This window comes from Emiliania huxleyi (assembly GCF_000372725.1).
Source record: "Emiliania huxleyi CCMP1516 unplaced genomic scaffold EMIHUscaffold_10, whole genome shotgun sequence".
Taxonomy (NCBI): domain Eukaryota; phylum Haptophyta; order Isochrysidales; family Noelaerhabdaceae; genus Emiliania; species Emiliania huxleyi.
In genome coordinates, this window is record NW_005202427.1 from 181,239 (window position 1) to 200,073 (window position 18,835).

Sequence of the window (18,835 nt, forward strand, 5' to 3'; positions counted from 1 at the left end):
CCCCCACCCTCGCCCCCACCGCCCTCTCCAAGCCCGGCCCCGATATCGCCTGGTCCGCGACTGCCGCCGTCGCCCTCGCCGCCGCCCCCGATGATCGAGGGCTACGTCTTTGAGGACAAAGGCGATGACCAGCAGTTCACGGAAGGCCTCGACGAGTACCTCGAAGGCGTGACCGTCTTCATCACCAACGGAGACGTCACGTACACCGTCGTCACCGACGCGAACGGCTACTACAGTCACGAGCTGCCGTCGCCGGGCAAGTGGACCGTGGTCATCGATGAACGCTCTTTTGCTCTGCTGAACAAGCCGCCACTGAGGCAGACTCTCGGCACCGCGTCCACAACCTTCGAGGTTCCGCCCGGAGGCGTGGTAACGGACCTGGACGCCTTCACGCAGCCCTCACGATTGGCCGGCCGGGTATTTCTAGACTCAAAGGCCAGCGGCGTCTTCGATCCCAGTAGCGACGAGGGCCTCGAAGGCGTGAAGGTCGAACTCACCAACGGCAACGATCTCAGGTACACCGTCACTACAGACGACGACGGGTACTACGAAAAGGAGCTTCTTTACGGCGAGTGGACCGTCACCATTCTCACGTCCACGCTGCCGCCCGGGCTCGTGCAGACGTTGGGCAGCACTGCCACGGCTGTGTTCGTGCCATACGGGGGCGTGGGGAGAGACCTGGACGCCTTCACCCACTTCTCGCCGCCCCCCTCTCCGCCGCCACCGTCGCCGCCGCCCCCTCCCTCTCCGCCCCCGCCCTCGCCCCCACCGCCCTCTCCAAGCCCGGCCCCGATATCGCCTGGTCCGCGACTGCCGCCGTCGCCCTCACCACCGCCGCCACCACCGCCCTCGCCGCCCCCACCATCCCCACCGCCCCCACCGCCGCCGCCGCCGCCCTCGCCCCCGCCCTCACCGCCGCCGTCACCACCGCCGCCACCGCCCCCCTCTCCACCACCCCCCGCACCGCCACCGCCGTCGCCGTCACCGCCGCCACCGCCCCCCTCTCCGCCGCCACCGTCGCCGCCGCCCCCTCCCTCTCCGCCCCCAGCCCTCGCCCCCACCGCCCTCTCCAAGCCCGGCCCCGATATCGCCTGGTCCGCGATTGCCACCGCCTCCCTCGCCGCCGCCCCCGATGATCGAGGGCTACGTCTTTGAGGACAAAGGCGATGACCAGCAGTTCACGGAAGGCGTCGACGAGTACCTCGAAGGCGTGACCGTCTTCATCACCAACGGAGACGTCACGTACACCGTCGTCACCGACGCGAACGGCTACTACAGTCACGAGCTGCCGTCGCCGGGCAAGTGGACCGTGGTCATCGATGAACGCTCTTTTGCTCTGCTGAACAAGCCGTCGCTGCGGCAGACTCTCGGCACCGCGTCCACTACCTTCGAGGTTCCGCCCGGAGGCGTGGTAACGGACCTGGACGCCTTCACGCAGCCCTCACGATTGGCCGGCCGGGTATTTCTAGACTCAAAGGCCAGCGGCGTCTTCGATCCCAGTAGCGACGAGGGCCTCGAAGGCGTGAAGGTCGAACTCACCAACGGCAACGATCTCAGGTACACCGTCACTACAGACGACGACGGGTACTACGAAAAGGAGCTTCTTTACGGCGAGTGGACCGTCACCATTCTCACGTCCACGCTGCCGCCCGGGCTCGTGCAGACGTTGGGCAGCACTGCCACGGCTGTGTTCGTGCCATACGGGGGCGTGGGGAGAGACCTGGACGCCTTCACCCACTTCTCGCCGCCCCCCTCTCCGCCGCCACCGTCGCCGCCGCCCCCTCCCTCTCCGCCCCCGCCCTCGCCCCCACCGCCCTCTCCAAGCCCGGCCCCGATATCGCCTGGTCCGCGACTGCCGCCTTCGCCCTCGCCGCCGCCGCCACCACCGCCCTCGCCGCCCCCACCATCCCCACCGCCCCCACCGCCGCCACCGCCGCCCTCGCCCCCGCCCTCACCGCCGCCGTCACCACCGCCGCCACCGCCCCCCTCTCCACCACCCCCCGCACCGCCACCGCCGTCGCCGTCACCGCCGCCACCGCCCCCCTCTCCGCCGCCACCGTCGCCGCCGCCCCCTCCTTCTCCGCCCCCACCCTCGCCCCCACCGCCCTCTCCAAGCCCGGCCCCGATATCGCCTGGTCCGCGATTGCCACCGCCTCCCTCGCCGCCGCCCCCGATGATCGAGGGCTACGTCTTTGAGGACAAAGGCGATGACCAGCAGTTCACGGAAGGCGTCGACGAGTACCTCGAAGGCGTGACCGTCTTCATCACCAACGGAGACGTCACGTACACCGTCGTCACCGACGCGAACGGCTACTACAGTCACGAGCTGCCGTCGCCGGGCAAGTGGACCGTGGTCATCGATGAACGCTCTTTTGCTCTGCTGAACAAGCCGTCGCTGCGGCAGACTCTCGGCACCGCGTCCACTACCTTCGAGGTTCCGCCCGGAGGCGTGGTAACGGACCTGGACGCCTTCACGCAGCCCTCACGATTGGCCGGCCGGGTATTTCTAGACTCAAAGGCCAGCGGCGTCTTCGATCCCAGTAGCGACGAGGGCCTCGAAGGCGTGAAGGTCGAACTTACCGACGGCAAAGGTGGCAGGTACATCGTCACTACAGACGACGACGGGTACTACGAAAAGGAGCTTCTTTACGGCGAGTGGACCGTCACCATTCTCACGTCCACGCTGCCGCCCGGGCTCGTGCAGACGTTGGGCAGCACTGCCACGGCTGTGTTCGTGCCATACGGGGGCGTGGGGAGAGACCTGGACGCCTTCACCCACTTCTCGCCGCCCCCCTCTCCGCCGCCACCGTCGCCGCCGCCCCCTCCCTCTCCGCCCCCGCCCTCGCCCCTACCGCCCTCTCCAAGCCCGGCCCCGATATCGCCTGGTCCGCGACTGCCGCCGTCGCCCTCACCACCGCCGCCACCACCGCCCTCGCCGCCCCCACCATCCCCACCGCCCCCACCGCCGCCGCCGCCGCCCTCGCCCCCGCCCTCACCGCCGCCGTCACCACCGCCGCCACCGCCCCCCTCTCCACCACCCCCCGCACCGCCACCGCCGTCGCCGTCACCGCCGCCACCGCCCCCCTCTCCGCCGCCACCGTCGCCGCCGCCCCCTCCCTCTCCGCCCCCGCCCTCGCCCCCACCGCCCTCTCCAAGCCCGGCCCCGATATCGCCTGGTCCGCGATTGCCACCGCCTCCCTCGCCGCCGCCCCCGATGATCGAGGGCTACGTCTTTGAGGACAAAGGCGATGACCAGCAGTTCACGGAAGGCGTCGACGAGTACCTCGAAGGCGTGACCGTCTTCATCACCAACGGAGACGTCACGTACACCGTCGTCACCGACGCGAACGGCTACTACAGTCACGAGCTGCCGTCGCCGGGCAAGTGGACCGTGGTCATCGATGAACGCTCTTTTGCTCTGCTGAACAAGCCGCCGCTGAGGCAGACTCTCGGCACCGCGTCCACTACCTTCGAGGTTCCGCCCGGAGGCGTGGTGACGGATCTGGACGCGTTTACCGGCCACATGCCACCTCCGTCATCACCTCCCACGCCGCCACTGCCCTCACCGCCGCCGCCCTTACCACCGCCGCCCGGACCACCGCCCCCTGCGCCGCCGCCACCCGCACCACCGCCTCCTTCACTACCACCACCCTTGCCATCCCCACCGCCTCCATTGTTGCCCTCGCTCCCGCCGCCTCTGGGTGTTATGCAGGACCCACATCTCTTCTTTGCGCATGGCGGCCGCGCTGACTTCCGTGGTAGGCACGGGCAGCTGTATAATTTTTTCTCGGCTCCGGGCATCGCAGTGAATGTCAAGACGGAGAATGCGACCTTTCCCTTGCGACGTAAGGCCAACACCCTGATCGTCGACGGTAGCTATATCACCGAGGTTCACCTGGCTACGATTGTCGGCGCAGGCGGGGGGCACAACAACCCAGGGATGGGCTCGGGCGGTAGCCGTCTCAAACGCAAGTGGTTAAACGTCTCGTACCGGGCCTCGGAGCTGGACGAAAATAACTGGGGCTGGTCGGTGGTTTCGGGGTACTGCGGTGGGCGTCTCTTCAAGATTGGCAAGGGTGGCAGAAAGACCTGTGAGGAGCTAGTGGTATCTGTGGTTATGGCGACAGCCACCTTCGCCGCTGAAGACTGGGTCATTACTGCGAGAGGAGAGCACAGCCGTGCGACGATGGGTCCAGGCCACAGGGTGGACGTCAGTTTTCGCGTTCAAAGCGACTGGGCGGCGCGCAATCGGCCGCACGGTATCTTTGGGCAGTCCTACTCTCATCCAGGCCCCCTGTGGGGGAAGATCGACGTCTACCCGGTTTCAGGCCACTTTACGACGACGGCCATGGCTGAGGGCGCAATAGAAGGTAACGCATCGCTGTATGAAGTCGGCTCCCCATACGCGACAGAATTCGCATTCTCGCGGTTCGATGCGACTCCTCTAGCTGAAGCCTCCGATGACGGCCTGCTAACCGATGGCCATGCCGAGGCTGAGGCTGGGGCTGTCAATGACCTGTCAAACGTTTGGACGTCATCGCCCTCAAAGCAGCAGCTCCTTATGCAGCGCGGCTCGGCCCTTCCGGCTCCGCAGTCGTCTATATCTCAACACTCTCAGAGTTAGCCCGCGGCTGTACCAGCCTCAGAGTTATGGCGTTGTTCTTTTTGCATGTTGGATGTTTGAGATATAATCTCCAGCAGAGAGTAGAGACACAAAAGTAGTGTACAGGCCGTTTGCCGGTTCGTTTTTTCCCTCTATCCTCTACGTTCCTCTCTGGAGATAAAGCTAAATGTGGCGCACCTCAAGTATGCGTTGCGTCGCTTACCTCGCGTTGCGGGGTGCTGCAGATATTATTGCTGCGGGGGCGCTGCTGGTGAGTGGTGTGCGTGTCCTCTCAGGAGAGTGAGAGACTCACGAGCTAGAGGCAACCGAGAGAGGACTCTTGAGCTCCTAGCGCAGTGTGAAGATGTGTGTGCCCCCCGTGAGCCACAATACTGATCATGATTAGGTAGTATAGGGGTAGAGGGTTGCCCAAAACTTAGACCTGCTCGCAGACGAGCGCTGAACTTAGCCCCCGGAAGGGAACGGGCTCAAACTTAGACGCTGTTGATCGGAGGACGGAGCTTACGGACGAACTTGACGACACGAGGCGGCCAGATCCGGGGGTCTCTAAATTAAATATTCTTAGCTTCGCCCTTGCCTCCGACGCTAGAGTCAGAACCCACAGAGATACATACGTCAAAGGGACTGCCAAATGTCGCCGTCCTCGGGGCATGCTACCCTGATCCCTGTGTAAGCAGGGCAGGTGGGGGAGGGGGGCAGTCCCTTTGACGTATGTATCTCTGGGTTCTGTCTCTAGCGTAATGTGCTTACCTCGCTCTAGCGTAATTCCCCCGGTAATGTGCTACGCGTATGGGCCGCCGCTTGAACGCTTCCAGTTCAGCCATAATCTATCCAGCCAACGTCGGTTAGGGACCTCTCTGCAATCGAGTGGCCCCCGGTTCGAAGTCGACTGTTGTTGTTGTCTTGGGGTGTCATGGCCAGAGGGCTGCTCTCGGCCGTGGCGCGCGCCGCTGCAGCATCTTGACGTTGGTGCCGCCCTTGCCAATCAGCCGGCCGACCACATTGCGCGGCACCATCACGTAGCCGTGCACGGGTTGACCCCACCAATTTTTTGTTCACATCTGAGCGGGCTCAATTTTTGCTCTAGGTGGCCTCCTACGATTCAAACTCGCGTTCTCAGGCAGATGCCACTGGTGCGTTGTCGTTTTTCGTCCCAGGCGTCCGGCAAAAAGTGTAAACGCTGGATCCCATGGGTCCAAAACCTAACAGCGCCATCGCCACTTTGCCGCGCATAACAAAGAACCCTGCACAAAGATCGCAAGGGCGGGGACCTGTTCCTTTTTACCCACCTCACAGTAGAGGTGTCCGTTTTTTCTTTATTTATTTGCCGCGCATGCCCTCCTCTCAGCCCCCGTGCGCAAGTCGCGCACCACTTTTTGTACAACAGCTGGCCCGCCGCACAGGCGAAGAAAAATTTTAGGCAACCCTAACGATCACGGTGAGCCTCTAGGTCACCACGGCCGTGCCACGGCCGACTTAGCCCGCAAAAGAGGCAGGCTCCAGCGGATCGCTTAGACCGCGAAAGCACCCCTCGGCGCGGGAGCACCCCAGCGTGACCACCACACCTCCATACAGTTGACAGTTGTAGCGAGCGCGTGACACCGAGGTCTCTCCACACTTGAACCCGTTTTAAGTCTCGAGGCTTAGAACTTCTAACCAGGCTGCCCAACCAGACCAGTGTACTGATCTAAACTGTGTGAACCCTACCCTTTTTCAGGACAAAAGCCATCTCACCGACGGCCTCTCTGGCCACTGTGCCATCTCGTTTTCGCTTGTTCACGTTCACCGCGCAGTCGCGCGACGACAGCTATACCGAACCATGAAGCATGACCATGAGCGGCTGGCGGCCGAGCACGGAATAATTCGCGTACACGTTTCGCCCCGCGGTGAGCCAAGGCACGTAGAGCGCGCGCGACCAACTTGGCGAGCGATCCGCGTCCAGGAACGGGCGGCGCGCCCAGACGTGCCACCCGGCCCGCGAGCGCGGAGCAGCGTCGCCCGGGAGCTCAAGATCGACGATCACGTCGCAGCGGTCCTCGCTGGTGTAGGCGGCGGGCTCGTCGCGGTTGCCGTCGTTGAAATGAGCGTGGATGGCGCGTGATCCGTCGGGGGGTGGGGCTGAGAATGGCGACGGCAGCAGCCCGTCGAAGCCCGCGCGGTAGAAGGCGGGCGTGGCGCCAAGCGGGAGGAAGAAGGACGAGGGGTACCTGGGCGGCCGACGCGAGGCGTGGCGTGCTCGCGGCGCCGCGTGGAGGTGGCACGGCGCGGCGGCGAGGGGGCGAGCCGCACCGATACCACTCCTTGCCGCTGCACACACGGAGCGGCGAGTCGTCTGCGCGGCTCGAGAGGGCCGCGCTCACCTCGGAGTAGACCTCGAGCGGCGCGCCGTAGTAGGAGACGAGTGCGCCGACGCGCCCCGCCGAGAGGAGAGCCGACGCGGCGAGAGCGGCCGCAGGCAAGCCCCAGAGGGGAGGCCAAACGCCGTGCGGCCCGCCCTCCCTGCCACGCTGCGCGCGCCGTGGGGCGCACCGCGCGAGCAGCGCGGCGGCGACGCGGCGCGCCTCGCTGGCGGCTAGGGCGGCGGCAAGGAGGAAGAGGGGGTACGCGGGGAAGAGGAAGCGCTCCTCCTTGTGGGGTATGGCGGAGTAGAATGCGAGCCAGAGGTAGCCGCCGCTCAGCAGCACCGCCGCGCGGCCGGGCCGGGGAGGCGGCTCTCCTGCAGCAGCCGGCACGAGGCGGCCGGCGAGGAGGAGGAGCGGCGCGAGGAGCAGCGCGGGGAGGGCGAGGTTGAGATTGAGGCACAAGTTGCGGAGGTAAAAGTGCCTGCGGGACGGGCCGTCGAGGACGCGTCGGCGGGGAGGGAGTGGGCCGAGGCTGCATTGCGGCAAAGCACCACGGCTCGACGCCGTACAGCTGCGAGCCCTGAGTGAGAGGGCGAGAGGGCGAGTGTGGGTGATGAGAGGGCGAGAGGGCAAGGGCGAGAGGAGAGGGAGAGACGGCCCATCGCCGGTGCGGCCTCGAGCCACGACGGACGGGGTGTGCAGCCTCGGCTACCTCCTCTCGGGCTCCTCTCTCGCCCTCTCGCGCCTCCCCGGAGGCGGCGGAGCGGTTGTACAACAGCAAGTTGAGCCAGGGGAGGACGAAACGGCCGTAGTAGTAGCCGTCGACCGCCGCGGAGGGTGCGGCGAGCAGCGCGCCCGCGAGCAGCGCGCGCGCGACGAACCGGCGCAGCCCGAGCGCCACGACGGCGTCAATCGCCAGCGGCGCGGCGAGGACGCACAGAAAGGGCCAGCCGAGCAGGCAGCCGGCCGCAACCTGTGCGAAGGCGGCGAGGGGGGGAGGGAGGGGGGGGCTGAGCAGCGAGCCCGCGACACGCCCGCCGTGGAGCGGTGGGCGGGCGGGAACAGCGCTCACCCAAAAGATTGCGGCGCCGTACGCCTTGCGGACGCTGCGGTCCGCGGGCGGCGAGCCGGCTGGGAGGGCTGGGAGGGAGGCGTCCATCCAAGCGGTCCACGCGGCGAGGACGCAGAGCATCGCGAAGGAGGAGGGGAGCAGCGCGACCGCGGCGTGCCACATGCCCGCGCTGCTCAGCAGCAGAGCCCACAGAGCGACCCCCGCCTCGCCGCTCGCCCAGGCACAGGTGCGGGCGGCAAGTCGAGCCTCGAGGACGGCCGAGGTGCAGCCGAGCGCGCACCGCACGGCGAGGAACACCGAGACCTTGCTGCGCAGCACCGAGGAGGCGAGCCGGGCAAAGGCGGCGTGCATGGCCAGGTAGGCGTAGGAGCGGAGCCCAAACACTGGGCTGTACTCCCACGTCTGCAGCCCGCGACCGTACAGAAGGTAGTGCAGCGGCTCCCTGCACCGCAGTGGGAGGACAGTGAGAGCGCGTACTCTGCGACGGGCCTGTTGATTCAACGCAAACGGCGACCAGTAGTTGAAGGCTTCGTCGCAGTCAGTGATCGGCGAAGCGAGAGCACCGTAAAGGCGCACGGCGAGCAGCGGCGGCAGCAGCAGCGCGAGTCTCGGCCGGTAAGGTCGCGGCAGATGCCCGGCGGAGGACGATCGCGGCGCCTTCGCATCTGGTGTCTGTGGCGGGGCAGCAGCGGCGCGGCGTCGGCGTGCAGCCATTTTTATAGAAAAGAATTCATCCCGCTGTGCTTGGTACACTTTTGTTCTCTGATTGGGGATATGACTCTAGTCTCTACCCGAAGAGAAACCACGCATGACTAGACCGCGCGGAGACGGGGGCGCGCTAAATACCCGCTCTCACAGGGCCGAATAAGGCACCACGAGGCCGGACCTGCCGGCGGACCGCGCCCCACACACCAGTGTGCGCAGTGTGCCAGTGCGGCACTGCACACTGGCTTCCTCCTCCTGAGCATGGTACGTGTACAGAATATAAAGCTAGTCCTCGGCGGTGCTGCGGCAGCCGTCGTCGTGGAGGCTTGCAGCCGGCCGCGCCACCGGCGGCGCTCACGCAATCTCTTTCGCTGGGCACCTATCGCGCCGCAGACTGCAGCTGCAGCAGCAGCTGCTGCTTGAGGTAGGTCTTGTTGCGCGGCATGTAGTGCTTTGTGGCGGGCGCGAAGATGAGTGCCGACAGGTCGGCCATGCTGTCAATGTAGACGTGCAGATCCTCCACCGTGTACGACAGCTCGCGCGCCTGCGGGTTGAGCGCCTTGAGCTGCCGCTCGTACGACGAGACAAAGTAGTCGAGGGCCTGGCGCAGCGTAGGGTGCTCCGACCACGTCCGGGTCGCCAAATTCTTCGTCTCCTGCAGCAGCATGATCGTGTGCCCGCCGGCGCCGGCGCCTTGGCTCACCTGTTGCGGCTTCGGCGCTGCGAGCTTCCGCGGCTGGCCCCTGGCGACCTGCCCCGGTTTGCGCGTCGAAGCCATCTTCTTGGCGATGGTGAGCTGCTGAGGCTTCGCGGCGGGCGCCTTGGACTTTGCCATGGCGCACCAGAGGAGTCTTGGCGGCCCTCTTTAAGAAGTGTTTCTTTCGGGCGATTAGAGGCGACGCCTGCATACACTGCTCTCCATGCAATTCTCCCTCCTCCTTTTATCTCTAAGAGCTAGGGAAAAAAGAAAAACGCGATCTCATCATCGCCAACACCCCGGTGTGTTTATGGAGGCGCTCCTCGATCGTGTCCGTGCGAGCATGCGCGGCCTGGTGCCGGCCACCGAGTACGACAAGGTGTACAACGACGAGTGCGTGCTCAGCTTCGACAGCCCGTTCTCGCCGGGCGGCCTTTACGTCTCGCTGCGCACCTACCTCGGCTTTGGAGCGCAGCACGTGCAGGCGGCGTCGATGAGGAGCGGCGAGACGCTGTACGTGCACCTGCAGAAGCGCCGCACGCTGCGGCCCAAGAGCGACGCACCCGACGCCGCGCCGACCAAAATGGCGCTCGGCGTCGAGGGCGGCTTCAGCGTCGACGGCCCGCAGTACGACGAGTCGACCGAGGCTGCGCTGGTGCTGATGCCGTCGGGGGAGCGCGTGCCGCTCCCGTGCCAGGAGCTCCCCGAGTTTGTGTCGACGTGCTGCCAGGCGATCGTCACGCACGTCGGCGCGATGCAGCAGCGGAAGGAGAGCGCTGTCGCGTGGGAGGCGGAGACTCTGCCCTCTAAGTACGCAGAGGAGCTGGTGCAGCTGCCGCCGCACAAGAAGATCTCTCCCGACCCGGCGGCGTGGGTGTGCGAGGAGTCGGGCATGCGCGAGAACCTCTGGCTCAACCTCTCCGACGGCCACATCGGCTCGGGGCGGCGCCAGTGGGACGGGTCGGGCGGCACGAACGGCGCGCTGAACCACTACGAGGAGACCAAGAAGCACTTCCCGCCGCACGGTTTCCCGCTCGTGGTCAAGCTGGGCACAATCACGCCGCACGGCGCCGACGTCTACTCCTACGCCGACGACGAGAACTCGGAGGTGACCGACCCGAAGCTGGCGGAGCACCTGGCGCACTGGGGCAGCGACGCAGCCCCGGCGGAGGAGGAGGCCTGCCTTGGCCTTGCGGGAGGCTTCTCGGGCCCCTCCTGTAGGCATCGACGTGATGAGGATGGAGAAGACGGCGCAGTCGGTGACCGAGATGAACATCGCGGCGAACGAGTCGCTCGAGCTCGACAAGATCACCGAGGCGGGCAAGGACCTCGCGCCACTCACCAGCCGCGGCTACCTCGGGCTCAACAACCTCGGCAACTCGTGCTACGTCAACTCGGTCCTCCAGCTCCTCTTCACGCTGCCCGAGTACCAGACCCTGCACCCCGCCGCGCCAGCCATCTTCGCGACCGCCCCCTCCGACCCAACCGGCGACCTGCCCTCGCAGCTCGCAAAGCTGGGAGGCGCACTGCTCGGCGACCGGTACAACCCGGGCGGCGACGGCGCGCCGCCGCCGCCGCCCGTTCCGGAGGGCGGGGAGGAGGGGCCGGCGCCCGAGGCTGCGGTGGCGCCGCGCATGCTCATCTCCCTCGTCGGCAAGGGGCACAGCGAGTTCTCCTCCTCGCGCCAGCAGGACGCCGCCGAGTACCTCCGCCCCCTCTTTGGAGGATTTGGCCGCACCAAAACCCCCCCGGGCGCCCGGTTGGGGAAAGGGGTCCCGGCCCTGGGGGAACTTTCCTCCTTTTCCCTCGAGGAACGGGTTAAGGCCCCCGGGCAGGTTCCCCGGGGGGGAACTCCCAACCCGGGGGGAATTTCAAAGGCCCCCCCCCCCCCCCCCTTCCTCACCCCCTGTTCCGGCCCCCCCCCCCCCCTCCCCCTCCCCGCCACCCCTCCCGCAGGTTGCCTACAAGCGAGTGCCGGGCAGCGCGCTCTCGCTCCAGATCCCGCTCGAGCTCGCCTCCAACGCCGCGGAGGTTGCGGCGCACGAGGCCAAGGAGGACAAGCGGCAAAAGCTCGACCCGGCGGCGGCGCCTCCGCCCGACGACCCCGTCGTGCCGCTCGTCTCTTTCGAGGCGCCCGGGCCCCCCTGTGAGGGCGGGATGAGCGCACGCCTCCACCCTTGACCGTCGCATCGGCACTGTCTCGGGCGGGGCTCACGAGCGCGCGGACACACACGCCCGAGGCGGCAGGCGCAGCATCACACACGCGCCGTCACGGCCGCGCCTCCTCCGCCTCCGCACCGCGCAGGCGTGCCTCTCTCGCTACCTCGCCGTCGAGACGCTCGAGAACTTCCGCGGCCACGCCGGCGCCGCCAAGACGACCCGCTTCGCCACCTTCCCGCGCGTGCTCGTCGTGCAGCTCTCCCGCTACTACACCGACGCCGACTGGACGGCCAAGAAGATGGCGGTGGCGGTGCCCGTGCCGGAGACTCTCTCCCTCGAGGCCTTCCGCGGCGGCGGGCTGCAGCCGGGCGAGTCGCCCCTCCCCGACGAGCCGAACGAGCCGGCGCCGGCGCCGGCGCCGGCCGCCTCGCCGCAGCCGGATGAGGCCATCGTCGCGCAGCTCGTCTCGATGGGCTTCTCGGAGAATGGCGCGCGCCGCGCCGCGCTCGCCGTCTCGAACAGCTCGCCGGAGGCGGCGACGGAGTGGGTCTTCGCGCACATGGAGGACGCGGACTTCAACGACCCCCTCCCGCCGCCAGGGAGCAGCGGGCAGGCCGGCGGCGGAGGCGGCGGAGGCGGCCCCGAGGCGAGCCCGGAGGCGATCGAGATGCTTTCGGCCATGGGCTTCACCGAGCGGCAGGCGCGCGGCGCGCTGGCAGCGACGGGCGGCGCAGTTGAGCGCGCGGCCGACTGGCTCTTCTCCAGGACCGACGACCTCGAGAGCGCCGTCGCGGCCGCTCTCGGCGAGGGCGGCGGCGGCGGCGGTGGCGGTGGCGCGGCGGCGGCGGAGGATGATGGGCCGGGGGAGTACGACTTGGTTGGCTTCATATCGCACATGGGCTCGAACACGTCGTGCGGCCACTATGTGTGCCACCTCAAGAAGGATGGCCGCTGGGTGCTACACAACGACCGGAAGGTTGCCGTGTCGGAGGCGCCGCCCCTCGAGCTCGGCTACATCTACTGCTTCCGCAGGCGCGACGCGTGAAGGATACGCCTTCCACGCGCGCAGGACGGGCCACGAACCCGAGCCGTTCGCCGCTGGCCTGGCGCGAAGCGCTCCTCCATTGTGGCAATGGCGAATGCCGATTTCACTAGCGCCCAGGGCACGCGCGGGGAACTCGAGCAGACACCCGAGACAGGCAGGCACTCTTGCGTCTTTTGGGTAGACAGTGTTCGCAGATTTGTCTTGTCTATATACTATATTACATCATCTCGACTTTCTTGCATGCCCTCCTGGGTCCCTCAGTGGCGTCCGGCGTGCGGCACCCTCCCCCAAATACGTATAAGGTATATGTGCCCTCGATTCGGACGGGACTTCGGGAGGCCGAGCGCCTCTCCGCCAGCCGCCTCCACCATACACCAACCGGGTCGCGGCCCTCGAGGCTCGATGACCATCCCTGTCGGCGTCGTCGTCGGCGCACGCTGGACGACTCCGAGACGGAGCTCGGAGGACGACGAGGCCCCGTGTGCAGTGTCACGCATCAAAAGATACACCGCACGGCGCCCCCCTGAGATTTGATTGAGATGTAGATGAGCTCGCAAGCTCGCGCATGTGTTTCGTCGATCGGCCGTCCTCTTCACACATCTCATTGAGATTGTTATTCAAATTCCATGTTCACAGCAATTGTCTCCCCCTTTTTTTTCACCACCTGAGATCCCGAATCTCAGCCCTGCAATTATGACCCCAACTGCCATGCCCTGCCCTGCCCTGCCCTGCCGTACTGCCCTGCCCGCACACTGCCGCACAACTGCCCTGCCCGATCCCCTACCTGCCCCGGGTGTGAAACCCACACTGCCCTGCCCTGCCCAAACCACACTGCCGGGGTGTTAATACCTGCCCGCTCGCGAGGTCTCGGAGAAACTTAAGGTACACGTATATGCGAACACCATCAAGTGATCAGAACGCGCGGCGCCGCCACCCTGCTATGGGTGCCAGAGATACGCCTATATCACAAAAAGTCGCGGGGACCCTCCCTCCGTCGGCCGTCCTCGTCGACAAACTTACGATCTCCGCTCCAGTGCCGCTGTCGCCTGTCTGCTATTGGTCCGCAAGATCCGAGCTCCCGCGAGGTTCACAGCGGAGTCGGCTGGGGCTACCAGACAGCGCTGCCGCTACCGTGGGGATGCTGTGGGATTCGAGCGATCCATGGAGAGCCGCGACCGTTCGAGGCGTCGTTGTGGTCCTGCTCACCCTGCTCTGCTATGCGATCACAATAAGCTATCTGGACTATAAACGCCGCAAGCGGCTCACCGCGGAACTATCTCCGGAGGAATTCATCACCGCGCGAGGACGGGTGTCCTCCTTATCCATCGCCTTTTCGTGGTTCGCAACTAGCATGGGATCGTGGTGCCTGGTAACACCTCCCAGCTATGGGTCGTTTGCCGGGTTGCTCGGCGTAATCATGTATGCTGTTGCCTGTGGAGGGGCGGTGGTGAGCATGGCGTACATCGGCGGAGCGGCTCGTGCTCTTTACCCTGAAGCGTGTTCTTTGCCCGATTTTATGCGTCGGCGCTTCAGCGGACGAGCAGCCGCCTCGGGCCGGTTGGCACAGGGGCTTGCTGTTACGATGAACCTGTTCAATATGTGCGTCGCACTCGCCGCCGAATACACCACATTTCTCGAACTCCTCCGGTCCTACAGCGGGCTCCCTTTTCGTATTGCTCTCTGCCTGCTCATCGCCATGGCGCTGGCCACTCTCGCCTACACCATCGCAGGAGGGCTCTTCGTTTCCATCATGACGGACCGCCTTCAGGCCATCGCTGCCCTCTCCTTGGTCGGAGTCTTGCTTGTGTTCACTGCTAGCGTCGTCCCGTGGGATGGGCTCCCGCCGCTCTCTCCTGAGCTCAAGGGCTACACCTATTCTGGGTACTCTTCCATCCTCACCATGCCGCTCGGCCTCCTTGTCGGCGGCGCCCTGTTTTCTGAGGCGATGTGGCAACGGGTATGGGCGATCGAGGAGCGCCGCGCAATGGCCCGCGCGGCTTGGACTGCTGGTTTTGCGGTGGCCGCGGTCATATTCTTCTTCGGCTTCGTGGGTTTCCTCGCAGTCTGGTCGGGCAAGGCAACCGCTGAAACAAACATGAACCTCTACTTTTTTGCCATCTTTAACGATAGCCCGATCGCGAGCCTCACCAACCTCCCAGGCTACCTGTCGATGCTTTGCGCCTGCATTATGAGCGCCGGCGCTGCCGACTCGATGCAAAACGCGATCGCTGCCACGGTTGGCTCGTCGCTCTTGCGCGGACGCCCGCTCTGGACGACGCGCGCGTGCGTTGTTCTCTGCAACGCTGCGCTCCTGCTCGTCGCCTGCGCCTCGGTACCCGTCCTCTCCCTCTTTCTTACAAGCAATCTCGCCGCCACTTGTTTGATGCCCTCGGTGATGATGAGCCTAATTCCTGGGACGTGCGTGCGTGCCGCCGTCACCGAGGGATCGCTCATGCTGGGCGCGGTCGGAGGCGTGGGTGGGCTTTCAGCGTACGGCATCTACAAGGCAGGAGGAGGACTTGGTGCCGGCTTGGCCTTGGCGTGGCTGGGGAACGAGTACGCGTACGACTATTTTCTTGTCGCCTTGGGAGGGGCGTCGGTTGGCGTTGTGGTTGGCGTCACCGTCGGTTTGCTGCTGCGCTCCTGCTCGCCCGGGAATGCTGGGGCCGATGCCGACTACGCGGCCGAGTTTTGGGCCGGAAGCCACGGCATGAGAAGTGGGCGGCCTCGGAAGACGGAGCTAAAGTGATCGCCGTGTGCTCCCGGAGAACAACACACACGCGCGTCGAGACACGCGCGAGGAGGACCCCAGCTCCGCCTCCGGAGAGGCAAAACAGATAACAGTAAACACCCATCCTCGTAAAGTACAGGGGTACGTTTGGCATGCAAATGAGTATACTCAAATATACTGCGGACACACACGCCCGGCTCACATGGTCACAAATGCCTGGTGGTGGGAGGCGCAAAGGCGTCGTTGCTAATGCGTTGCCGGAGCATCGTGCGTCGCGCTTGCGCCTTCTGGTTTGCGACGGCGTTCGCGATCGCATCTTCAGTGCCGACGACGACGAGCAGTCGCTTGGCGCGCGAGAGGCCCGTGTAGAGCAGGTTGCGGAAGAGCATGTACGGGTGCGGCGGCTCGCGCAGCACGGGCATGCAAACGACCTCGTACTCCGACCCCTGCGACTTGTGCACCGTCAGCGCGTAGGCGAGTGAGACCGTCTTGCCGAGCGCGGAGCGGGGGTACACGACACGCACCGGCTCGCTCTCCTCGCCGAGCGGCGTCGGCCCCTTGCGCGCGTCGAACTCGACCACGAACGAGTACGACCGCCCCTCGGGCCGCACGGCGCACACGACGCCGCTGTCGCCGTTGAAGACCTGCGAGTCGTAGTCATTCTTGAGCTGGATGACGTGATCGCCGATGGTGACGCGCACGTCCGCCTCCGAGTCGCTCGTGGCGGCGTCGGGCGCGGCGCCGTCCGGCGGCGCGGCGCGCGAGCGCCGGTTGAGCTCGCCCTTGAGCCTCTGGTTGAGCTGCACGGTGCCGGCCGGGCCGCGCTTGACGGGCGAGAGGACCTGCACCTCCTCCTGCGGGAGAGTAAGGGGCGGGCGGGGGAGGTGGGTTGCCACGGGAGCGGGGCGAGGAGCGGGGCGAGGAGCGGGGCGAGTTGTGGAAGCGTCGGGGAGAGTGCGTTGGCAGGGCGCGGGTCCGCCACCTGCAAGTTGTAGCCGACGCCGCGCAGCCAGCGCAACACGTCGCCGCACAGCAAGCGCTGGGCCTCGGCAGCGCTGCGCGCGGGCACGAGCAGGCAGCCGCTCGGTCGCGGCTCGAGTATGCCGTCGAGCTGCGCCGCCGTCGCGCGCCTCCAGTGCGAGGGGACGACGCCGCAGTTGATGAGCGCCTAGAGGCTCCGAGAGACGGCTCCGAGGCGGTTCCGAGAAGCAGACGCCGCCGCGGTGGATGAGCACCGCGTTGCGCGCGATGTCGCCCGTCGGATCCTGCAAGGCGGGGGCGGAGAGAGGGAGGCAGTCGAGGGGCGCGGCCGGGGCGGCGCGAGCGCGGGTGGCGTGTGCTCGGGGCTGCGGTGTCCCGCTCCTGCCGGAAGATCCCGCTCAGCTCGACGCGCGGCACTCGCGGCGAGCCGAGCAAGTCGTGCAGCACGGCGCCCGGGCCGACCGAGGGGAGCTGGTTCGCGTCGCCCACGAAGAGGACGACGCACTCCTCGCGCAGCGCCTCGAGGAAGCGGGCGGCGAGGTGGATGTCGAGCATCGATGCCTCGTCGATCACGACGGCGTCGGCGGGCAGCGGGTTGAGCTTGTCGCGCCGGAAGGCCTTCTCCTGCGGGTTGAACTCGAGCAGCCGGTGGATCGTGCTCGCGGGGAGGCCGACCGACGTAGAGAGCACAGAGGCGGCTCGCGCAGTCGGGCAGGCGAGCATCACGTGCTTGCCCTGCTGCCGCCAGGCGCGCACGACCTCGCGCACGGAGAACGTCTTGCCGGTGCCGGGCCTGCGGGGTGGACACGAGGTAGAGGGCGGGGACCCGAGGGCCAACGAGTGCACGGGCAGGGTGCTGGGGCGTGAATGGAATGCAGCAGAACACGCGCAATCCCGAGAGCCAGGAAGACACCCACTACGATGTCACGGGCCAAGTCCCGGGCTAGGCTGCCGCGCCCTCCGGTCAGCACGAGCAGCCGGCCCAGCCGGCCGTCCTTGCCGTGCGCCGCCGCGTCGGCGCCCATCGCGGCGCACTGCGCGACCGCCTCGCGCTGCGCCTGCGGGAAGGGCCCGGGGGGGGTCAGGGGGAGGCCACCAAGCAGGAGCGGCGCTCGGCCGCCTCGCACTGCGCCGTGGAGAGCCGCTCGTCGAATGCGTGTTCGAGGCCCGCCGCCTCGCCCGCCGCCTCGCCTGTCCCTGCGGCCTCGCCGGCGCCGGCCTGCTCCCTCGCCGGCAGCCTGCGCCGCACCGCCATCGCCACCGCCTCCTCCTCGCGCACGAGGGTCTGGTGGTAGACGTACGGAGCGAGGGAGGGGTCGCGCAGCGAAGCGCCCGCCCCCCCTCCCGCCCCCTCCGCCTCCGCCCCCTCCGCCGCCTCCCCGGCCCCGCCCTGCGCCGGGGGCGGGTAGTCGGCGTGCACCAGCCCCTCCTTGCGCATCCGCTCGAGGGCGGCCTGCGCGCGAGAGAGGACGCTCGGTACCTCTCGGCGGTCTCTCGGCGGTCTCTCGGCGGTCTCTTCTCGCGGTCTTCCCGGCGGTCTCTCGCCTGCGCGAGCTTGAGAGCCTTGCCCGACGCAAAGTCGGGGCCGGAGAGGCTCCGCTGCACCGCGCTCAGCAGCAGCACTCGCGGCGCATAGCAGTCGCCTGGTCCGCGACGCACTCCCGTGCTCACTCCTCGGGTGGGGCACCTCGGCCGCGCCAGGGGATGCGTCTCTCGGCACCGTCGCTGCTGCTCTGCCGCAAGCAAGCCTCGATCGCGGCGGCGGCGCGGCGCGGCGAGTCGAGCCTCGCGCCCAGCTGGCTGAGGGCGAGCCGGTCGACGGCAGGGAAGGCGGTGCCGGGCAGCAGCGAGAGGAGGAGGTACGGGTCCGCCTGCGGCGGGCAGCCGGGGGGGGGCATCGGCGCCTCTCCTCGCTCGCACCCTCCCTCTCCTCCCTGCCCCAGGACCGCGCCTCCAGCCGCGCGCGCGCGTCGACGCCGAGCGAGTCGTAGACGAGCTGCGCCTGCTCGGCACGGACATGCCACCGACGTGTCATGGACGCGTCACGCCGCGGGTCGACAGCGCCTCCGCGAGAGCTGCGCCTGCTCGCCACTAAGGCCGAGGCTGAGCACAAAGGAGAGCGCCTCGTGCCTACCCGTCGCCCGCAGCCGTGAGAATGAACCGCCGTCGGCACCAGCCATACCCATTCAGACTACGCCCCCGTGCCTGCCGGCTGCGCCAAAGTGTCGCTCCGCCGACGCGCGCAGCTTCTCGAGCCGCGAGGGCCCGACGCCGGGCACCGCCAGGAGCCGCTCGTCGCCGCTCTGGATCATCCCGATCACCTCGTCCCCAAAGGCAGTCGTCAGGGCGGCGGCCAGCTTTGGCCCGACACCCTTGAAGGCGCCCGACGAGAGGAGCGCGGCAGCGCCGCCGCTCGACTCGGTGGGCGGCACCGCCCGCTCCAGCCGCTCGACGGCGAGCTGGCGGCCGTACCTACGC

General features: G+C 67.2%; 5 protein-coding genes across 5 annotated transcripts in view; 3 read left to right on the forward strand and 2 right to left on the reverse strand.

The window, feature by feature from the left end:
- EMIHUDRAFT_97412 (hypothetical protein) overlaps positions 1–4,624 on the forward strand; it is a gene marked incomplete at both ends in the record, with an annotated part of 5,954 nt that extends 1,330 nt beyond the window's left edge. The window contains 2 exons of the mRNA XM_005793528.1: positions 122–645; positions 1,049–4,624. Of these exons, the coding sequence (XP_005793585.1) occupies positions 122–645; positions 1,049–4,624 (4,100 nt within the window). The remainder of the gene's footprint in view (positions 1–121; positions 646–1,048) is intronic.
- A 1,631-nt stretch (positions 4,625–6,255) lies between these two features.
- On the reverse strand, positions 6,256–8,752 carry EMIHUDRAFT_448702 (mannosyltransferase, Alg9 like-protein; the record flags this gene model as incomplete). The annotated part of the gene is made up of 6 exons (XM_005793529.1): positions 6,256–6,831; positions 6,914–7,251; positions 7,357–7,447; positions 7,743–7,939; positions 8,039–8,480; positions 8,553–8,752. The coding sequence occupies 6 exons, from the start codon at positions 8,750–8,752 to the stop codon at positions 6,432–6,434; spliced, it is 1,668 nt and encodes a 555-aa protein (XP_005793586.1). The 3' UTR covers positions 6,256–6,431.
- Positions 8,753–9,122: 370 nt separating this feature from the next.
- EMIHUDRAFT_199379 (enhancer of rudimentary) lies at positions 9,123–9,521 on the reverse strand (the record flags this gene model as incomplete). Its single annotated transcript, XM_005793530.1, has 1 exon — positions 9,123–9,521. The coding sequence occupies one exon, from the start codon at positions 9,519–9,521 to the stop codon at positions 9,123–9,125; it is 399 nt and encodes a 132-aa protein (XP_005793587.1).
- A 210-nt stretch (positions 9,522–9,731) lies between these two features.
- Positions 9,732–12,874, forward strand: EMIHUDRAFT_426257 (hypothetical protein). Its single transcript, XM_005793531.1, has 4 exons — positions 9,732–10,548; positions 10,640–11,275; positions 11,397–11,558; positions 11,746–12,874. The coding sequence occupies exons 1-4, from the start codon at positions 9,751–9,753 to the stop codon at positions 12,643–12,645; spliced, it is 2,496 nt and encodes an 831-aa protein (XP_005793588.1). The 5' UTR covers positions 9,732–9,750; the 3' UTR covers positions 12,646–12,874.
- A 909-nt stretch (positions 12,875–13,783) lies between these two features.
- EMIHUDRAFT_199381 (hypothetical protein) lies at positions 13,784–15,394 on the forward strand (the record flags this gene model as incomplete). The annotated part of the gene is made up of 1 exon (XM_005793532.1): positions 13,784–15,394. One exon carries the CDS (start codon positions 13,784–13,786, stop codon positions 15,392–15,394), a length of 1,611 nt encoding a protein of 536 aa, XP_005793589.1.
- Between the last annotated feature and the right edge of the window lie 3,441 nt (positions 15,395–18,835).